The sequence below is a fragment of the Crinia signifera genome, chromosome 5 (assembly GCF_055691185.1).
Source record: "Crinia signifera chromosome 5, ASM5569118v1, whole genome shotgun sequence".
Lineage (NCBI taxonomy): Eukaryota > Metazoa > Chordata > Amphibia > Anura > Myobatrachidae > Crinia > Crinia signifera.
This window is the reverse complement of record NC_139221.1, coordinates 139,959,180-139,979,934: the sequence shown is the minus strand read 5'-3', so window position 1 is coordinate 139,979,934 and position 20,755 is coordinate 139,959,180. Positions and strand designations below refer to the sequence as shown.

The 20,755-nt window shown below is 38.4% G+C and overlaps 1 protein-coding gene across 2 annotated transcripts in view; it reads right to left on the bottom strand.

The window, feature by feature from the left end:
• Positions 1-482: 482 nt before the first annotated feature.
• The window catches only part of LOC146080614 (cadherin-10-like), a 397,974-nt gene continuing 377,701 nt past the window's right edge, over positions 483-20,755 (bottom strand). For both annotated transcript variants that reach the window (XM_083188085.1, XM_083188083.1), the window contains 3 exons: positions 16,243-16,351; positions 13,017-13,268; positions 483-1,568 (listed from right to left, as the gene is read on the bottom strand). In XM_083188085.1, the coding sequence (XP_083044211.1) occupies positions 1,081-1,568; positions 13,017-13,268; positions 16,243-16,351 (849 nt within the window). In that variant the 3' untranslated portion in view covers positions 483-1,080. The remainder of the gene's footprint in view (positions 1,569-13,016; positions 13,269-16,242; positions 16,352-20,755) is intronic.

The following is a 20,755-nucleotide window of genomic DNA, read 5'->3' as shown; positions in this document are numbered from 1 at the left end:
CATAATAATCTTTAATTATAGTCTTATTGAAAGCTTGTGATGAAGCATTATTATCTTAATCCAAATAATGAAAGCATCATCAAGAACCACAGTACAGTGCATTAACTGGGTTAATATTGCCAATAGCATCACATGCTAATAACGTAAAGCTGTTCTTTTTTGTTATGTAAAATAAAATATTGAATTTTGCATTTCAAAAAGTAACTTTAGCCTTTTATTTTGTTACAATGCTTTAGTATCTTGGTCAGTCTGTTTTTATAACCTGCATTTGTGATTTTTAAGTGTCTATTAAGTGTTTCGCTTGTGAATAAAAGCTTTCCATAGACAAAAACATACTCATAAAGAGCATTATAACAAAATAATCAAACTATGCTTTTTTGTTCTAGTGGAATAAATTAGATTAGACATTTTGCTATAATTTTACACATATTGGAAAAATGTACTTTGATTAGCATTTAGTAGTAAATCATTTAGTCATTAAGCAAGTTGTAAAAACAGGTTTATTTCTTAAAAATAAATACAAAAATATAAATATAAAACATTGGCAAGATACTATTTGATGAAATGAATTTCTACTGACATATATCTTCACCAGCTGCATCACACTAACATCACATGTACATTTCTGTAAATTTTAATGTACATAATGTATCAGAAAAATCATTTCCTTCTCCCTTCTGGAAAAAAAAAAACACTGCTGCAAATGGAAAGGCAGCCAATTTACCCGAAAGAAGCAATGTATATATGAGTTTGTATGAGGACATACTCTTTTTTTCAAGTTTTCAGAATGATCGTTTGTTTGATTGACAGACAACATATTAGCCATGGCATTCAATCCATGGATTATAATTAACATTAGCCATACTCTAGGGTGATATTCTACATAGAATAAAAACTGATGAGATAAATGAATGTGGTAAAAAGTTTTTTTTTCTTTTTTTTATGTATTATTGTTATTATTTTAACACTGTGCTGAGTGTCAGAAAAAAAACGTATTTTAAACTTGTTAATACTATTTCCAAGTGCCCGCAATATTTATTCCACTTTGAAATAAAAAAGAGTGATAGTACATTGTTCAAGTTAGGAATCTTTATCACTCTCCCCATTGCCATACATTTCAGCTAGTTTGTTGAAGCGTGGACCCCATTCTTTGAGGTATTCATAGTTTTGGTCCCCTTCGGTAGTACTAGACTCTAAAGAACTTAGAGATTCTGCTATGGAATCATTGCCTTCATATGCATATGTTGCAAGTGAATCATACGGTGGTGCAGTGGGATCATTATCATGCTCTTTTAGCCTTTGGTTAATGAAATCACGGACATCTGTATTGTCTGGGACAGAAGCAGTTCTCCTTGGTAACAAGCTTTCAGGTATAATATCTCTGCGATGTTTCTTATCCTCAATAGCACCAGGATTTCTAAGAGTGCCAATATCAAAGGCTTGTGTATCTTCTTCTCCACCTCCCTCATCATTGTAGCTGACAATGTTGTCTCTGATGTCCTCTTTTGACAAAACCAAGGGCTCTTTCTTTCGCTGTCTTTTCAGGGCAGCAAACAAAACCACAATAACTGCATAAAAAAGAAAAACATAAAATATATAATTTACTAAATAAATATGAATTGTCGACGCAAACAACTCTGTCTGCAAAATTAACATGCTACTATAAGGCAAATATTCAACAAAATATATCACAAAGCATCATTGTTTTTGCAAGCAGTCACAAGTTGCTCTGTAAATTGCCATGTTTAGTAAATTTAGCAAACAGTACATGCAAAGTAGTTATACTGTATACTATATATTATTCATCATTGTGTATCTGATTTAATGCCCTTGGCATTAAATCAGATTTTTGTGTCAATTTTTGTGGCTATTGTGGGTGCATGCAAGAATAATATAGTTGACACTTTTCTGGCAGAAATGTGTATGTCTGTCAAGTGGCAATGATGTACAGATAGATAAAAAACATATCTATTTTTTAAATCCAGTTTATAAGGGATCCAAATAAATGAAAAGCCAATCAGAGACAAACAACAGAATGGTTGAATTGTACTAAACTTGAGCAATGTCCATTTAAGTTGAAAATGTAACATGTGCATTGAAATGCCTTTGAATAAGCAATTGAGATTTAAAAACTTTATAAAAATATAAAGGATGACCTGAACAAGTTTTTCTTATCTTCAGTTAACATATTAAAAAATATTCACTGAAACAAATGATGTAGAACCATGAAAATATCACTTAGTAGAACTCTAATTTTATATTAGCTGTTTTACTTTATTCTCATTACCAGCTTTGAATATATAAATGTTATATTTTCTAATTTTTTAAATTATTAAACTAGACATTTCCAGATTATAAATGCATTCATTGCCCTTCTGTGCCTTTAGATAAGCAAGCACATAATTGTAAGAACTAATTGCAATATTTGAATATTATTGATTCTTTTTCAATTAAATGTCACATTTTTCTCTACATATGGCTTGCTTGGCAAGATATTGAAAGTTGAATAATCAGCCATATCATAAAATTATTATTTTTTCAGAAACTGTAACTTATCTTAAAGTTATACCAGTTGGAAAAATAATTTTTTAGAACTACTAGATTTTATGGTTGTGCATGTTATGAACACTTTAGAATTCATGGACATTATAGCTGAAAGACTTCCTCTGTCCAAGACAAGAGATACATGATATGTAATGGGAGAAATAGATAATAGCAAGGAGAGAAATAATGTAAAGAGAGCTAAAGTACAAACAATTTAGCTCTTATTTTTAATAGGAAGATGGCCGTATGTAAATGATTGGTACTTCATATCTCTCCACTTTATCTCTCTTCAAGATTTGATATAACTCTCCCCTAAATGAACTGAATTTACATATATTGTGGTGCCCCTTTACATCTATTAGGACAGGTGATGTGTACACCATTATGTATAAATAGGGGATTTGCTGCCTTAATGTATATTATAAATGGTGTTTTGTTGCCACACACTATGCAGTGGCATGCTGCATAGTGTGAAGTAGTGGGGAGTTTGTGTAATCATGATCAGCTATCCATAGCTTTGAATAAGTGAGGACATGGGGGTTATTCTGGTTCACTCGCAATGGCAAATCCCTTCTCAAATAGACAAAACCATGTGCACTGCGGGGGGGGGGGGGGTTAAATGTAACATGTACAATGAGAATTAGATTTGGTGAGTTATTTTGTTTCTGTGCAGGGAATATACTGAATTTTTTTATACTGCACTATAGATCTCACTTTGAAGTAAAACCCCACCCAAATCTATTTTCCTCTGCACAAGTTACATCTGCCCCACCTGCAGTGCACATGGTTTTGTACATTTGAGAAGGAATTTGCCTTTACGAGTGAACCAGAATAAGGACCATAATGTGGGAGGCAGCAAGGAAACCCAAGGGTACAGATGCAAGCATGATGAAACAATGAAACAAATTAAATTGGACCAACAAAAATGAACAACATTATGCTGTATATGATGTGAATTAAATAATTGAAAATGCTCTTATTGTGCCTTACAAGCAGAAACGGTAATTTCTGAAGCTCCCATGTGGTGATTTGTCACACAGACCATTTTACAATCTTTGTTAGTATAAATTATTCTAGATCATTTTCATTCATGACCCTCCATTTTTATTGTAACCAGTGAAACTTGGACCAGTGTCATGCTACAATCTTATAAACCCCTATGGACAGATCATTTCTGTAACAATTAAAAAAAACGGTATCAAGACATGATATTTAACAACACCGATCAATACCAATTTCCGTTAACACCAGAGGATTGGAAAACATTGCCTGGTCAGAAGATTTCTTGTTTCATTGTGATGAACGGATCAGTAAATTCTGAAAATGACATGAGTCCAGGGACCCATTGACAGATTTTCTAAAACAAAAGCTAATAACTAGAGTAACATAAGTCTACAACAGAATATCTTAGCACCATTGGCTACGAGGTGCATCCTTTAAGCTAGCATTGTTCCACTCTGTGAATGTTTTATCAACTAGAAAGCAATTTATGTGTTCAGACTACAAAAGTATATAATATAGTATTTGTAGTGAATTGACTTTAATACCTCCCCAGTCATCACTACTCAGTACAGCATCTCTGGGTGAAGTAGGCTATGCTATTTAAACTGGCCTTTCACACAGTCTACTTGTTACAAGTAAAATACATAAAATAAATAAAGAGAAAGCACAAAGCTCATGAATACATTGAGTATGAATTTATCTTAGGAATTCATGATCACAGCTCATACAATACATACCAAAATAATTAGAATTTCACTACAACTACCTAATTAAAAACTATATTTCTTGATGTGCAGATCTATATGCTTGTTATAAGGGCAGTCTTACAGTATCAGCAAAAAGTGGATTACAAAACTGCATATGTGCTTCAAAGTTTGTGTTTACACATTTGTAAATTGTTCATACTGGTAAAGTTATAATACTATCTATCTATCTATCTATCTAGCTATCTATCAAAAGCACGCATCGCAGGAGTGACTTACCAGCTGTGAATAGTTACACCTGTGACTAGACAATACATTGATAACACGACACGGGTGCGATTATTCTCATGTGCCTGTGTATGAGCACAATACCTTTGAAAACCTAATTATGGGGGAGACTGTTAAGATGCTACTTAATGGTGGCTACATCTTTAGGTGCAGGAGGTGCCATTACTGGGCCCTTACCATAGGTCATGTAGTTGTATTCCAAGTTTCCTGAATTAGCAGCTTGGTACACAACTAAGTAATTGGGTATGGCCTTTTGCCAGGATTAAATGGGGTAACATTGCATTTTAAGTGAATGATGTGTTTTGTGATTGTAATAATGGTAATTGTGGATGATATAATCTGAACCGAACACTATAATGCGGTATAATATGAACTGGAGGCACTAAATGATGGCACCATATGAATTAATGTAATGTTGTATAACATGGACCGTGGAGAACTGTAATGTGGCATAATATAAATGTGGGGTTCTAAAATATTTTACTTAATGAACTATGGGCAATTCAGTGTTGTATATCATGAAATGGGAGCACTTCAATATGGAAATAAATGACCTAGGGGCACTACAACAGCAGTAAGCAGTATAACATTTCATATAAGCATTGCATATGGCTATTGCTTTCTCTAAAATGTTACACATTATTTTTGTATAAAAAAAACATTAAAATATGACATTTAAAAAAATCTTGCATCAAGTTTACCCACTGTGTCTAATAATCTGGTTATGGTTGGCTAATTATTCTAGTACAGTAATTTAAAAAGCATTAATTAAATCTGTTACACATACTATGCAATATACTGCACCCACTGTTTGATATCAGAATGTATCCAAAAGACTAGTTGATACAGTTGAAGCTTATTGTTATGCCCTTAGATCTTGTTCTCTCCATGGGGAAATTTACTAAGATGGGATTTCTATTTCAAATGGGATGTTGATATGGCCAACCAATCATATACTATATATGATCTTCTGGAAGGTGCTAACTAAATAAGAAGAAGATTCTGATTGGTTGCCCATAGCAACATCCCATGTGAAATAGTACTCCCATCTTAGTATATTTCCCCCATGGAGTGAACAAGATCTAAGGGCATATAAATAAACATCAACTGCATATAGAGTTGCTGCTTAAATGTTAAAAGAAGATTTCCATACAAATTGTGGCACAGCGTCCCTTGGGATCACTCCAAATCGTTTATGGATGTTAGTGCTCAGTAAAATATAGTATCAGGTTTCAAAGCAGACATGTTACACAAATCTCTTTTATTCATTCATTAAAAGTTTTTTTTTTTCCATAAAATGGAGGAATATGTCTCACTAAAAAAAATTGTGTGCCAATGTATAAGAACATATATGTCATATAATTTGAGTAACGTACAACAATTAAGTAATGGGGCTGAGCAAATTATTATCATTATCTTTATATTAATATTGTCAGGGCAATTTTATGAGGGGTTTATTCCATGATGCCGTTTCCTATACATAGTATAAAAAATGTAAGCTCTTGGTCCTTATTGCAGAATTAAAGTGGCATTGTCATTGGTTGCTTCGGTGTGGAGTTATGTGGCAAAACATCCACCAGCCATTTATAATGTACTGTATCACCATCAAGCCCTTTGAAAATGCAACGAAAACACATTGCCTAGGCACCTGATGGAATTGGGAAAGTGGTCAGAGTGTACTAGTGGGAATATAACACATTTTGAAAGGCAATATGAGATTACTAGGTGGTGTTGTTGAGGGATTTTTAGTTGAATATTAGCAATTGGAAGTGACTTTTAGAGGATGTTGGTGTAAGGCTCTGCATCAGTGATTTTCAACCTTTTTGCCTTGTGGCACAGTAAATAAGATTTTAAAACTGCCAAGGCACACCATGAGATCCCCACAGGGAGAAACGCATTGGTGTCCACTGGAAAAAAAAACGTATTGGCCCCCATATAAAAAAATAATCACACTGGTCCCCACAGGTAACGAAAATAAAATACATTGGCCCTTTACATGAAAAGAAGTGACCATAACAAAGCTAAGATTATAGTTCTCCCAAAACCAAATAAGGACCTTTCCTTAGTTGGCTCCTACCATCCTTTTTCCCTCCTATTTTTTAAATCTAAAGCCCAGCTAGGTTTTGTTAAAGGCAGGCAATCTGTAGTAGGAATACAGATGTAGCCCCTGACATCCTTGCCAAGGATGGTAGGGCGAGCGCCGATGGACAGGGGCTACACTGAACTGCGCATGCGCATCTCAGTCTCTCGGCGGTGACGCTGCATGTCCCTGACCATCTCCGCTTCAGGGAGACGGGGAGGGTTGGGGAGCACTCGGGAGGTGGTGGGGACCGGAGTCAGGCTCTGTTGCCAGGGGGCAAACGAGCGTCTGGTGCACGCGCGACCCCTGGTGGGCATGGTGGGATGGTGGGGCTGGCATTAGAAAGGCCAGCCCTGCAAAGATGGGCCAAGCCCCATCTGTATGTGCAGCTGCAGCGGAAATCACTTTTACTCATCGTAATTAAACCCATGACAATATCCTTCTCAATTTAGATGTAAAAAAGGCTTTCGACCAAATTGCTTGGCCTCATCTGCATAGAGTCCTTGAACATCAGCTCTCTATAAGAGCCCTCTATACCGACCCTATGGTTCAAGTGCTTGTTAATAATGTTACCTCTCCCTCTTTTCACCTCAAAAGAGGCACCCGTTAAGGCTGCCCTCTTTCCCCTTTGCTTTTTGATTTAGCACTGGAACCACTCCTTCACTATATTACCTCGTCACCTCATCTCAAAGGTATATCCATAGGCTCTGGAGAACTAAGGATTGTGGCATTTGCAGACGACATTCTCCTTTTTCTCTCTAACTCTAGACAATCTGTCCCCTTTCTTATTGACACTATCAATTGTTTTTCATCCTTCGATGGGTTTTATATTATCTTTCATAAATCTGAAGCTCTCGCCATCTATGGACAGGCACGATTGGGTTGGTCTACCCCTTTCCCTTTCAAATGGGCTCCCTTGTCCATTACCTACCTGGGCATAGCTCTCCCCTCTCCCATCCGAATAACCTATATGCATACAATATTGCCCCTGTTATTCAAAAAATGAAACAACAACTTAATCTCTGGCAAAATACCCCCTTAATTTTCTTGGTAGATGGAATCTCTTCAAAATGGCCAGCTTCCCGAAACTGCTATATGTTATGCAAATTAGTCCCCTCCTACTCACCAAATATGACTTGTCATCTCTTCATGATATGATATCCAGATTTATTTGGAACTCAAAAAAAAAGAATTAGTCTTTATAAATTAATGCAAACTACTCAAAGAGGGGGAGTTAATTTACCTATTATCAAATACCTTCCTTGCCTTTTCCAATTTGCAGTAGATTGGATTGCTCCAACTCCAATATTTACACAGATGTATCTCTTGATTCTCTACTGTTACCCCCTATCCTCTAGTTTTCTATTACAAGCTAAACCTTCTCAATTAAAATCAGCTCAATATGATAATCTTCTTCTATCCTCCACCATCTTTGCATGGAGGTGAGCTAGAAAATCTCTACGCCTTCAGTGTTATTGTTCTCTATCCCTCCCACTAGGCGGTAACCTAGAATTCCAGAATAGGAAGATGCTATCTCCTTTCACGACCTGGCGTTCCTCTGGCATTCTATCTTTACGACATTTGTTAAACACTTCCCACACACTGCTGACCTATTATGAGGCTATGTTACGCTTTTGTTTACTCCCACAACATAAATTTGCTTACTTCCAAGCTACACGCTACCTATACTATATGTCCTTTATAAGTTACAACCCCAGGATATCACGAACCCTCCTGACTCTGTTATCCGCACTTGCACATATTCTGGGTGACATTTAATGAGATGTGTAAATGTGATTTTTTTTTTTTTTTTCAGAAATGGCCGAAATCACACTTTTTCCTGAATTTGCATATTTAATGAGATGTGAAAAATTGAATAAAAACGCACTTTATGAAAAGTGTGATTTTTAGTCATGCCGAAACTCGCATCCAGATGTTTTTCCCATTGAAAAGTATACAATTTGCATGTTTAATTAGATGCGAATTAGGGAAAATGTGTCTAAAAATTGCCACACATTTAGACCAGGTTCTGATATTATTTAATTATTATTTATTAACAATTTCTTATATAGCACATACATATTCCGCAGCATTTTACAGATTATAGTTGAACATTCACATCAGTCCCTGCCCTGGTGGACCTTACAATCTATATTCCCTACCACATGTACATGCACACATTCTAGGGTTAATTTTGTTAGCAGCCAATTAGCCTACCAGTATATTTTTGGATTGTGGGAGGAAACTGGAGTACCCGGAGGAAACCCACGCAATTACAGGGAGAATATACAAACTCCGCACAGTTAGAGCCATGGTGGGGATCGAACCCATGACCTCAGTGCTGTGAGGCAATATTGCTAACAATTACACCATCTGCACTGCCAATGATATGCAAATTGGCTAGAACCCTGCACAGATCAATGAGATCTGTGCATGGTCCTGTGTTAAAAAATGTGTTAAAGTCTTTTTTTGGGGGGAAAATGGCATGGGGTCCCCCCTCCTGAGCATAATCAGCCCCTGGCTCATTGAGCCGCATCTGGTTCCTAAAATATGGGTGACAAAAATCACAAGGGTCCCCCATATTTCTGAAACCAGCCACGGACTCTTGGACCTGTCCTGGTTTCAAAAATACAAGGGACAAAAAATGTGGGTGTCCCCCATATTTTGAAACCAGGACCAGGCTCCAACAGCCCACTGTGTCATGCCACAGCCAGGGGAGACACTTTTCATATAAGGTCCCCCGACCGAAACATGAGCACCATGGCTGGTCAGCCTTGGATGGGGTACCTGGAGGAGTGGGGACCCCCCACAAATAAAGCCCCCCCCAGGCTTCACCCGTCCAGGGCTGAAGCCCAGGGCTGTCACCAGCGTCCGTGGCCAGTGGACGCCGACCTGATAGTGTTAAATCTCACCGGCTTTCTCCTGTGCAGCTATTACCTTCTGTAGCGCTGTCCCAGCGCTACAGAGGCTGAGAGCATCTTCAGCTTATGCATCTCCATGGAGACGCATTGGCCAATCAAGCTCTAAGCCGCTGTAGCACTGGGACAGCGCTACAGAAGGTGACAGCTGCACTGGAGAAAGCCAGCTAACCCCGCTGTGTGGGGTGAGCTGGCTATGCTGCAGACAGATCAGCGCTGGATCCTGTATTGGTAAGTATAATAGTGTAAAAATGAGGTGTGTGAGTATGTGTGTAAAATAAAGTTATACTTCTCTGTGTGTGTGTTTTCTTTTAACATTCTTTTTACAGGTGGACTACAAGTCCCATCGGGCCCATTAATGGCCCACATGCTGGGACTTGTGGTTCTCCAAGTCCCAGCATGTGGGGGAGGTCTGCTGGCACTTGTAGTTCTCCTGCATAAAGAAATTTTATGTATGTGAGATTTAACACTATCAGGCCAACGTCCACTGGCCACGGACGCCGGTGACAGCCCTGGGCTTCATCCCTGGACGGGTGAAGCCTGTGGGGGGGACCCCTTTATTGGAGGGTCCCCATTCCTCCAGGTACCCCGTCCAAGACTGACCAGCCACGGTGCTCATGTTTCGGCCAGGGGACCTTATATAAAAAGTGGGTACTTATATGTTAGTTGAGTGTCCACTAAGCTATTTGCTTAGTTTTACGCGTACCTTCACCACGCTTCGCCACACTATATAAGATCAACTCCACGTGGACATGTATAGTGTGGGTATGAGCTTACTATTTTTTTTCTAAACACAAATTTGCACAATTACTCACATTCACACATTTTCATGCCTAAAAATCGCACATTTTCATGCCTAAGTATTGCACATTATCGCACTTATTCACACTTTTTGTTCCAGAATATGCACCTCATTAAATATGCGAATTCGCTGCAAAAAATTTGATTTTAAAAAGTGCGATAATGGCCGATTTTAAAAGTGTGATAAAATCGCATTCTATTAAATGTCACCCTCTATATCTACAATATATGCATGCATGCGACCTGCGACACAGATTTCTCAGGATTCCACAAATGGGCTTCACATATTTTGACTTTAGACCCCAAGACTATTTTATCTACTTTCTTGCTACACCTTAAGCTTTTCTCCACTAGTTTATATCAGGAAATGTCCTATAAAATCCCCTAAACATTGTCACTTGATGGGAACAGCTACTACCTCTGAATGCCCAAATGTCGCTCTTGTGACGCTGATTTATACCATTGTTTTTGGACTTGCCCCCATATTCAAACTTTTTGGAGCTCCCAACAAACACACGCTACCTTTTCTTTAAAACTTTCCTTTCAACTTACCGATTCTTGGGTGCTATTCGGATAAGTTGCAGACCAATCTTCTGTCCCCAAACATGATAATAAAGGTTTGAAAGCCATCCTACAACAGTGGATACACCCTTCGGCCCTTCCCTTTTGAAATGGCAATCTCTAGATTACTTTTCTTATTTACCATGGACTGGCTGGAGGTATTGCTTAATAAAGAATCTATGACCTCAGTCCTGTTTAAATTTTGGGACAGATTTATTCACACCTTGCTCCTTAGGACTAAAACGGCGATCCGAGCAAGCTTCCAGTCTACCTCATTGTATAATCTACAACTTCTTCAAGATAAGACTCCTATTATACTCTGACTATTCAGTTTCATACCGCCCTCTCCTCCTCTCTTTTTCCTTATATTATTTTCTCATCTCTTGCTGGATGGCTGGATCGGTCCATGGATGGGTTGATGGTTTGGGCTTAGGAACGGATGGGAATTGTTTACTGTACTTTCTTTTTTGTTTGACTCTTTATCTTTTACATTTAGTGTTGTTCCGTGGCACCCTCTTGTTTTTGTGTGGGTGATATTGACGATCCTGTGCTAGTATCTCCAACATTACTATATAGACACTGAGGCTACTTTGCCATGTATATCTTCTTTCTAAATTCATTTTTGTTGATATTTGTTTGGAAAATTTTAAAATTGGGGATTGCTCCTCACTGAGGGCCTTATTCTAGTTCACTCTTTCTGACAAAATCCTTCTTAGATGGACAAAACTATGTGCACTGCAGGTCGGGCAGATGTAACTTGTGCAGAGAGAATTAGATTTGGGTGGGGTTTTACTTCAAAGTGAGATCTATATTGCTGTGTAAATATAAAGCAGCCAGTATTAACCCTGCACATTTTACATCTGTCCCACCTGCCGTGCACATGTTTTTTTCCATCTAAGAAGGATTTTGTCAGAAAGAGTGAACAAGAATAAGGCCCTTAATACCACTGTTTTATGTCTTTTTCACTTGTACACTTTGTGATTTATGAGGATCAATAAAACATATTTAAAAAAAAAAAAGAAAAAAGAAAAGAAGTGACTAGTAAACAACAGTTGTACTGGTGGTGGCTGTAAACTGGTTTGGGCATCTCTAGATCTGGGGGCACACTTGAGAACAGCTCAAGGCACACCAGCGTGCCACGGCACAGTGGTTGAAAAACACTGATCTACAGACTGGTACAGAGATTAAAATGACTGTAAATTTGACATTTCACACAGATTAAACTGGGAGTAGATTAGGGCTGCTACATACAGTAGTTAGGATCAAAGGGGGGGTCAATTTATACCTAGACAAACCATGCTGCAATGCAATTGCTGTAATCACATTTATTTTTTGCATGGAAGGTAAACACTGCAGATTTTATGAACAGCTTTATTTTTACTCTGAAATTCCGATTTAAATCTAAATCTCATTGCACACTTCAAATCTTTTCCACGTGTAGTGCTATATGGTTTTACCCAGGTGTAAAATTACTTGTTTTATGTGTTTTGCTGCCAACCCTGAATTAGCCATTGTGAGAGGGGAATGGCATTTTGAGATGAGGTTGCAGTAGTCAAGGCAGAATTATGAGATAATGCATAAGAGTTCATGTTGCATCATGGATTATGAAAGGAAATATTCTAGTTAAACAAATGTAGAGGCCACAGAACTAATGCAAATATACTGAATGCTTATTAATTAAAATCCTAAGACATAGTCTGCATTAAATTCCAGGCTATTAAAAGGTTAATGTGAAGTCATGTTTTGCCCTTCCTTATTCTTTATTACACCTCTTCACAGACAGGTCTGCACCTCATTAATATGTACTCAAGAGACTTGCCAAGACTCTGAGTTATAAGTACAGTGTAATTTACTTTGAAAAATGGTCCACACTATTTGTTCCTTTGAATATGTAATAACTTGGAATTGAATTATATTCAATGCGATATTTAGTTGTCCTTGTCTTATTTTAAAGAAATATATACTTTTCATTATTCACATCACCATATTCACATTGCCTTTATTTAATCATGATGTAAAAATATCCCAGAATATGGTTTTGAAAATGATTTTGAAGCAAAATGTATTTGTTGATATTCAATATAACTTTTTCTATAATGTGGTAAAAAGGTTACTTACGTAGAAGTATTATGATGCAGAGAAGAATTGCAATCAATGCTCCTGTACTAAGCCCAGCAGGTAAGAGTAGGGCCTCAGCACTGCAGGACTGCCTGTTCCCTCGGTTATCACATGTACAAACTCGTATAGTCAATGTTCCAGTGCTGCTTTGGATAGGGTAATCATTGTCAGATATGACCACAGGTAAAAGATATGTGTTTATTTCATGCCTATTAAATCCATTTCTTCTTGTTAAAATCCGGGCAGTGTTATCTGCAGACATAAATGAGAACATATACATCATATGGTATTCTGTAAGAGTTGTATTATTATTATTATTATTATTATTATTATTATTATTATTATATTATTATTATTAACTAGTCTCAAGGCCCATCTGACAAACAGGCCAAAGTTTATACTTACGCAATTCGCAAAAGTTTTGTAAAGTGAAAATGGTTTTCATTTAATGGACCCTTATAGGCCTTTAACACCTTTGGGGGTAAGCCTGAAAATTTATTGGGCTGAGCTGTGCTGCAGGAGCAGGCTCTCCCCAGAAATGTCCATGCATGACACTGTAAAGAAAGGGTGAACGACTGGCATACCACCATCCACCCAGTCGCTGATTCCACCCATTGCTGATCCTCCCCATCACCGTCCCTGTTGCCGATCCTTCCCATTTCTGTTTGGGGAGGATCGGGGCTGTTTAAGGAGGATCATGGCCGCTCGGGTAGGTTCAGTCGCACTTGGCCATTGGTGTGTTCGGGCATCCAAACAAAGGAATGCCCAAATAGACGAATGGCTGAGCACCGGTAAACCTGAGCATTTCTGAGCCCCCCCAAGCAATACTGAACTTCTCCAAGTAGCTTCATACAGCTGAAAGTTGCAGCAGCAGACCCAGGAGAGCAGGGGCTGCTGCAGGAGCCAGCCACTGCCCTTTCTGTGGTGGGTACTTCTGGGGCAAACCTGCCAAGGTTGGGCCTGTTTATTGTGTTGTATTTAGTGCCATCAAGAGGGTGGGGAGCAGGACATTTTTACCCAGGCCCGGGTCTGATGGAGGGGCCTGGGTACCACGCCCCCTCTCCTGCTGCAGAGACCGGTCAGTGGAGTAGAGAGCTGAGGCTGCCGCAGCAGCACAGCCTCTCTCCCCGCTCAGCACATGCTGCCCAGTGTTATGTGCTGAGTGGGGGAGCGAGGCAACAGCCTGTGCGCTGACACACAGCCCACATCGCCTGCAAAATTTTGTTTACAAGGGCGTGTCCCCATCCAGTTGACCATGCCCCTCTACTGACCACACCCCTTTTTTTACCAGGGCACGGCGTCACTTTCAGCAGCTCTGGTTGTATTAAAAAAGTCACATAAGCTTTCCTATAACATATTGCAATGCATTAAAACAACATAAATAGCATAGACCCTCTTAAGGGGTGGACCAATTAAACCATCTTTGAACATAGATTAGAAAAGTGAGTGTGCAAAGTTTGAAGACGATTAGTTAAAGCATTTGAGAGTTATCGTGGAACATCCATACACACACACAGACATTCAATTATCCTTAATATAGATAATATTTAGGAGATAATTACCTCATACATTTAGCCCAGTGGTTCTCAAATTTGGTTCTCAGGACCCCACACATGTGGGGTCATTTTCCAGGTCACCTAACAGGTGAACTCATTACTGACGGACACAAAAAGATCCGTTGGTGGAGCTAATTATTTCACTTGATTCTATGAGTAGACCTGCCAAACATGCATGGTGCGGGGTCCTGAGGATCAACTTTGAGAACCTGTGACCAAGTCTAAATATAGCATGAAGCTTTAAATGCCTGATGCGAATGAGCAACTGTGAATGGTCTTTTTTGCTTGCATGTGCAACATATTCGCAATGTAAAAAACATCACTTTGGGAGACTCTACTGATTAATTCAATATGAAACACTATTATATCTGCATGTGACTGAGTCTGATTTTGCTTAGTAAGAGATAGATGTTTTGCATAGCCAATTAATCAGTGCAGTGTCATGAAGCAATTTTGTCACAATAAAATATGATTAAGAAGCAAAACGTTTCCAGTATTAACTCTCAATGGCACATTTGAGGGTCCTGTACTCTTTATTTTCTTACATGGTTTACTTCTGATCACTTGGCACCAGTTTTCTACTGAGACAAAGAACAGGTTTCTCTTCACTTTCTTTCAGTTTGTTAATATCACTTTAAATTTTAATGTGAGGCAGTGACACTTGACTTGTAGTGATGATCTGTAGTCCTTATTTTCTAAGAATGAGATTAATAAATCCCACCATATTCATCTGAATGTTATAGAACTGTCTAGCAGTCCCCAGAAGTATTATATTCCATCATGCTATTGAGGATTGATGTCTACTGCAGCATATTATAGTGAAAGTAGACTAATATATTTTAATCACATTCAGTGACTAAAGATGTGGTACATATCATAATAGCAATATATGCAGACTAATCTTAATAGTTTAAAACCTCCAAGAGAAAGGTGGGTATTGTATTTTAAAAAAAAGTAAATAGCAAAAACCCAGAAAATAACTGAGATCCATATAACATAATATACGGGTATGAGTCATTTTGTCGACACTACTAGATGGACATGCTGAAAGGTCAACACGTGACACGGTCGACAGGTCATTAGACTGACAAAAGCATTAGGTCGACCAGGGCTAGGTCGACAGTCAAAAGGTTGACATGGGTTTTTTCACAGTTTTTTTACCCGAATGTCGACAGTCAACATGGACACAGGATAAAGTGCACCGTGTCCCCTCATGTGCTTCCGGGTTAGTGCCACGCTTCGCTGGGCACACTATTTTATTCTCCCACCATGCTTAAGTGGATGGGAGGGCATGAAATACCACTTGTTGGCACATGTTGGATCAAAAATCAGTGAAAAACCCCATGTCAACCTTTTGGCTGTCGATCTAGCACATGTTGACCTAATGCTATTGTCGACCTAATGCTAGTGTCGACCTTGTCCCATGTTGACCTTTCACCATGTCAATCTAGTAACTGTCGACCTTATGCTTGTCAACCAAACGACTGTATCCCTAACATACACTATTGCTAATTGCAGTGCAGATGTATTAGCTGTTGTAGTGTCTATTTTTAAACCTCAATCTTAATTTTATGTCCAAAAAAATACTTCCTAAATATAAATCTATTTGCTAACAATGTGCAAATAATAATATTATTAACAAAATTTTCACTTTTATAAGCATACTGTACCTTCATTATCTTGGACTGTGAAATTTGGGTTTACAGATGCTAAACTGAAGAAGAATTTTTGTCCACCAGGGGGCTCATCTTTGTCCACTGCACTTATTGTCTGTATCAACTGCATGAAAACATGTAAGAGAATATATTCATAAATAACAGCTGCATATAAAATGTAAAGAATTTATCTAAAATCATATTAAACTTCTTTTTTAATGTTTTTATTGAAGCATCAGGTGCCAGGTTCACAAACCGTTCATCTTCTATATAATAAGTTGAAGAGTCTGTGTGCGTGCGTGTGTGTGTGCGTGTGTGTGTGTGTGCGTGTCCGTTGCATTGCGGACACACCGTGGCACTCAGAGCCACCAAATTCTGCAACAAGATACCTCTGTACCCGGTGGTGTGCACCTCGAAGCCGTTTTTGGGAAATTTCACTTAGAAATTTAAAAAACACAAGTTTTAATTTGCCTTAATTGATGATCTGGGAAAAGGATCGACGATCTGGGAAACCGTTGCGAAGGAACAACTCCACACCTGATTTCATTGCTGTCATTGAGTATGAATGACACATTCTAACACTATGGTGGAGACTTTTAACAATTAGGAATAAATGAGGATATACATAGACCACACATCACACACAAATGTACACATTGTACACGTGCACACACACACACACACACAGTACACCACATATACGCACACATAGTACACAACACACACATATATACGTAGCGAGCTTCACACACTTACACATTGGACAGATACACACACATAACACACCACATGCAGTACATCACAAACCCATATACACTACAACACACACCCAAAAACAGTACAACAAACACACACACACTTAAACATTGTGCAGATACAGAAACACACACAAACATTGCCAGGATAGGCACAGCACACTACACTACACACACATGTATATGTAGCGCACCTCACAAACTTACACATTCGGCAGATACACACAACACACACACACATAACACACCACTCACAGTACAACACACACCCACATTCACTACAACACACAGCCAAAAACAGTACAATACACAGATCACACACACTTAAACATTGCACAGATACACACGGCACACTACACACACACACATTTATACGTAGCACACCTTACGCACTTACACATAGGGCAGATAAACACAGCACACACACACATAACATACCTCTAACAACACAACATACACCCACATTCACTACAACAAACAGCCAAAAATAGTACAATACACAGAACACACACACTTAAACATTGCACAGATACACACGGCACACACATTTATACGTAGCACACCTTACGCACTTACACATAGGGCAGATACACACAGCACACACACACACATAACATACCTCTAACAACACAACACACACCCAAAAAACAGTACAAAATACACAAAACACACACTTAAACATTGCACATATACACAAAGACACAACATACACATACTGTATATACATAGTACACCTCACACACTTACGCATTGGACAGATACATGCAACACACACAACCACATACACTACATCACACAAACAAAAACAGTACAACACACAGAACACATAAAAAATTGACGTTTATTTAACAGTCTGTACCAGCAAATAAAAACTGTACCTAATGTACCGTTTTTTCTTTTTTCCGCATATCCGTCTCTCCAGTCCTCCAGCCTGTCACTGCGCTCCCCAGCCAGTTGCACTGAGAAATCTTTGTCCTGGCCAATGCACCCCTTGATCAATACAAAGTGGGTACACTGCACTCACCCTGTCAGTTGTATGTTAGGCACTGCTCTGCCTTGAGGGTGTCCCAGACTCTTTTGGTTCATAGATAATGTTTGGTCGATGGGCATGAGCGCTGCATGTATTCGTTTGAATGTTATGAGTGTAAGAATTTGAAGAATAATACTGAGATGAAGGTTTGCCATGTTAAAGTGTACAATTTACTCAATAAATCGTGAAAAAAATATATGTACATAGAAGTACAACCAAGAAATAAAAGTAGGTTTAAAAAATAAATTCTAATTCAAACTGATAATTGTTTGGATGGGGTGGGTTGCCAAACAAATCTATAAGTGGAGGGGGGTATGGATATTGTGGGCATAATTGGTGTTTGGTACACCTACAGGGGGTCCCCAGTTGATGAGAAATTTTCACTACAGTGTCACCGTAGGGGGAAATCCAATTGGGGTTCAGGTGGTCTTTTAGGGACCCCTTTACAATCCCGTTGGTCTCTTCTCCTAAAGCCTATGGTCTCCCTCAGTGATTGACTATTATTAAGGGAGACCGTAGGCTCAAGGAGAAGAGACCTACGGGATTGTAAAGGGTTCCTAAAAGACCCGAATTGGGAATCCCCTTATGGTGACACTGTGACCATGACACTGTAGTGAAAATCCCATCAAATGAGTAGCCCCTGTAGGTGTACCAAACACCAATTATGCCCACAATATCCATATCCCCCTCCACCTATAGATTTGTTTCACAACCCACCCCCATCCAAACAATTATGAGTTTGAATCAGAACTTATTTTTTAATCCTACTTTCATTTCTTGATTGTACTTCTATGTACACTTATATCTTTTCATGATTTATTGAGTCAATTGTACACTTTAACATGGAAAATCTTTATCTCAGTCTTATTCTTCAACTTCTTACACTCCAAACCTTATCAATGCACCCATTGATGATTGCGATGGCTGGATCGGTGGATTGGCCCGGCGGGTGTAGGGAAGAATTTGGCCCATTGCACCCATTCCCAGTGGTGCATTGCAGTGTTGTGCTGGTAGCCTGCGTCGCGTTATGACTTCATGTGGCCAGGCCTGCGGACATGCTCCCACACTCAGGGGCTGCCCACTGGTAGAGATGACCGGTGCATGTGCTTTACAGATCTCCAGACCTCAGAGACTGCTGCAGGCTGGATTGGTGAGGGGAGCGGGAGTGGCAGGGAACGTTGAATTTTTTATTAATTATGGCGCGGTAAGTAATGCCAACCCCGGTCTCCACGCACTCAGCACCTGTATTTACACATCCTAGAAACTGTACCATTGAAAGTATAGAAATGGAGGTGTGGCCACATCCCTTTCTGATTTTGTACCGATTTCTGACCCTCAGATGTTGGAGGCTATGTCATAGGTGCTAAATCTCAGGAGTGGATGTAGAATTCATCAACACATACAAGTTATCAACTCAGGATCGTTGTGTTTCAAACAACACCACCACACCTGAATTCATTGCCGTCATTGAGTATCAATGCAAACACATTCTAACATTATGGTGAAATCTACAACAAATTACAATCTTAGGTCTTTGGCACAGCATACTGTAAGATTACATTTTTCAGCAATTTTGGAAATAAAAAAAACCCAAGGTTTTCCCGGGCAACGCCGGGCGGGTCAGCTAGTCAAATAATAATACAATAGTACAATGGTTCAAAGTTAAAAGTTACACAGACATTAACATGAATTATAATCTTTGTGAGGACATCAGAACAATAAAATTACATAAAGTGCATGTCCTGATAGTCCAGAATCATTCAAGTTTAAGATACTGTAGTTGGCATCTCGCCACAAGCCCCACCCATGAATGATGTCCAATGAGTATTTAAAACTAAAATTCACTCTTTCTCACAAATGGATTGGAGGATCATTTGCAACTATTTGCATCATATACCACAATGTTATTAAACTTCTATTTTTCTTTAATTATATCATTTAAACCAATTCATAACCATGTAATATTTGAATAACGTTATTACATTTTTAGTGACTCAAAGAACATACAACAAATTGTGGGATAGTTTATAAGATAAAGGTTTATATAATTAAAAAACATGAAATTATATCTAGAAATCAAATCTCTTTTTCATATGATTTAAAAAAAATAAATAAACACATGCTGTATTAGAAAGTGGTAGTTCATCGATTATACGCAGCCTAGCAAGTGAATCAGGCCCAAAATGTAATATATATTCAAAGTTGTGGTGAAAAATGCAATGCATTCACCAGTTATAACATTGTACAATAATTTTATCAAAAGTTATCAGTTATGAATCCATTGTATAATTCCCCTTCAGAATTGTTATGTATTTAGTTCAGCTAAACTAAAACTATGCTTTGCTTTTAATGAATACAATAATAGTTTTATTTTCCAAAATCTACTGGTTATCATATCAGTTTAAAGAAACAAACTCCATATTTGTAGACATCACAACTCTGCTACTAGAGATCAGTAAAGTGGTTTTGAAAAGTAAAAAGTTTCACAAATTTCAGTGTTTCATAGCTGACAAAATAATCCTGGATTTGGGGAAACGTGTTTTGCAAACCAGATTTTGCTTTAGATAATTGATAGATAAAAAGTAAAGGGCCAAACACACTAGACAATATTGCACAGAATAATATCATATCATCAATATCCGCATCCAAAGGCGTAACTACCATAGGTACAAGGGGTGCAGCTGCTATGGGGCCCAGAGCTGAAGGGGGCCCATCTTTGCCGTCTAAGTATATGATTTGCATA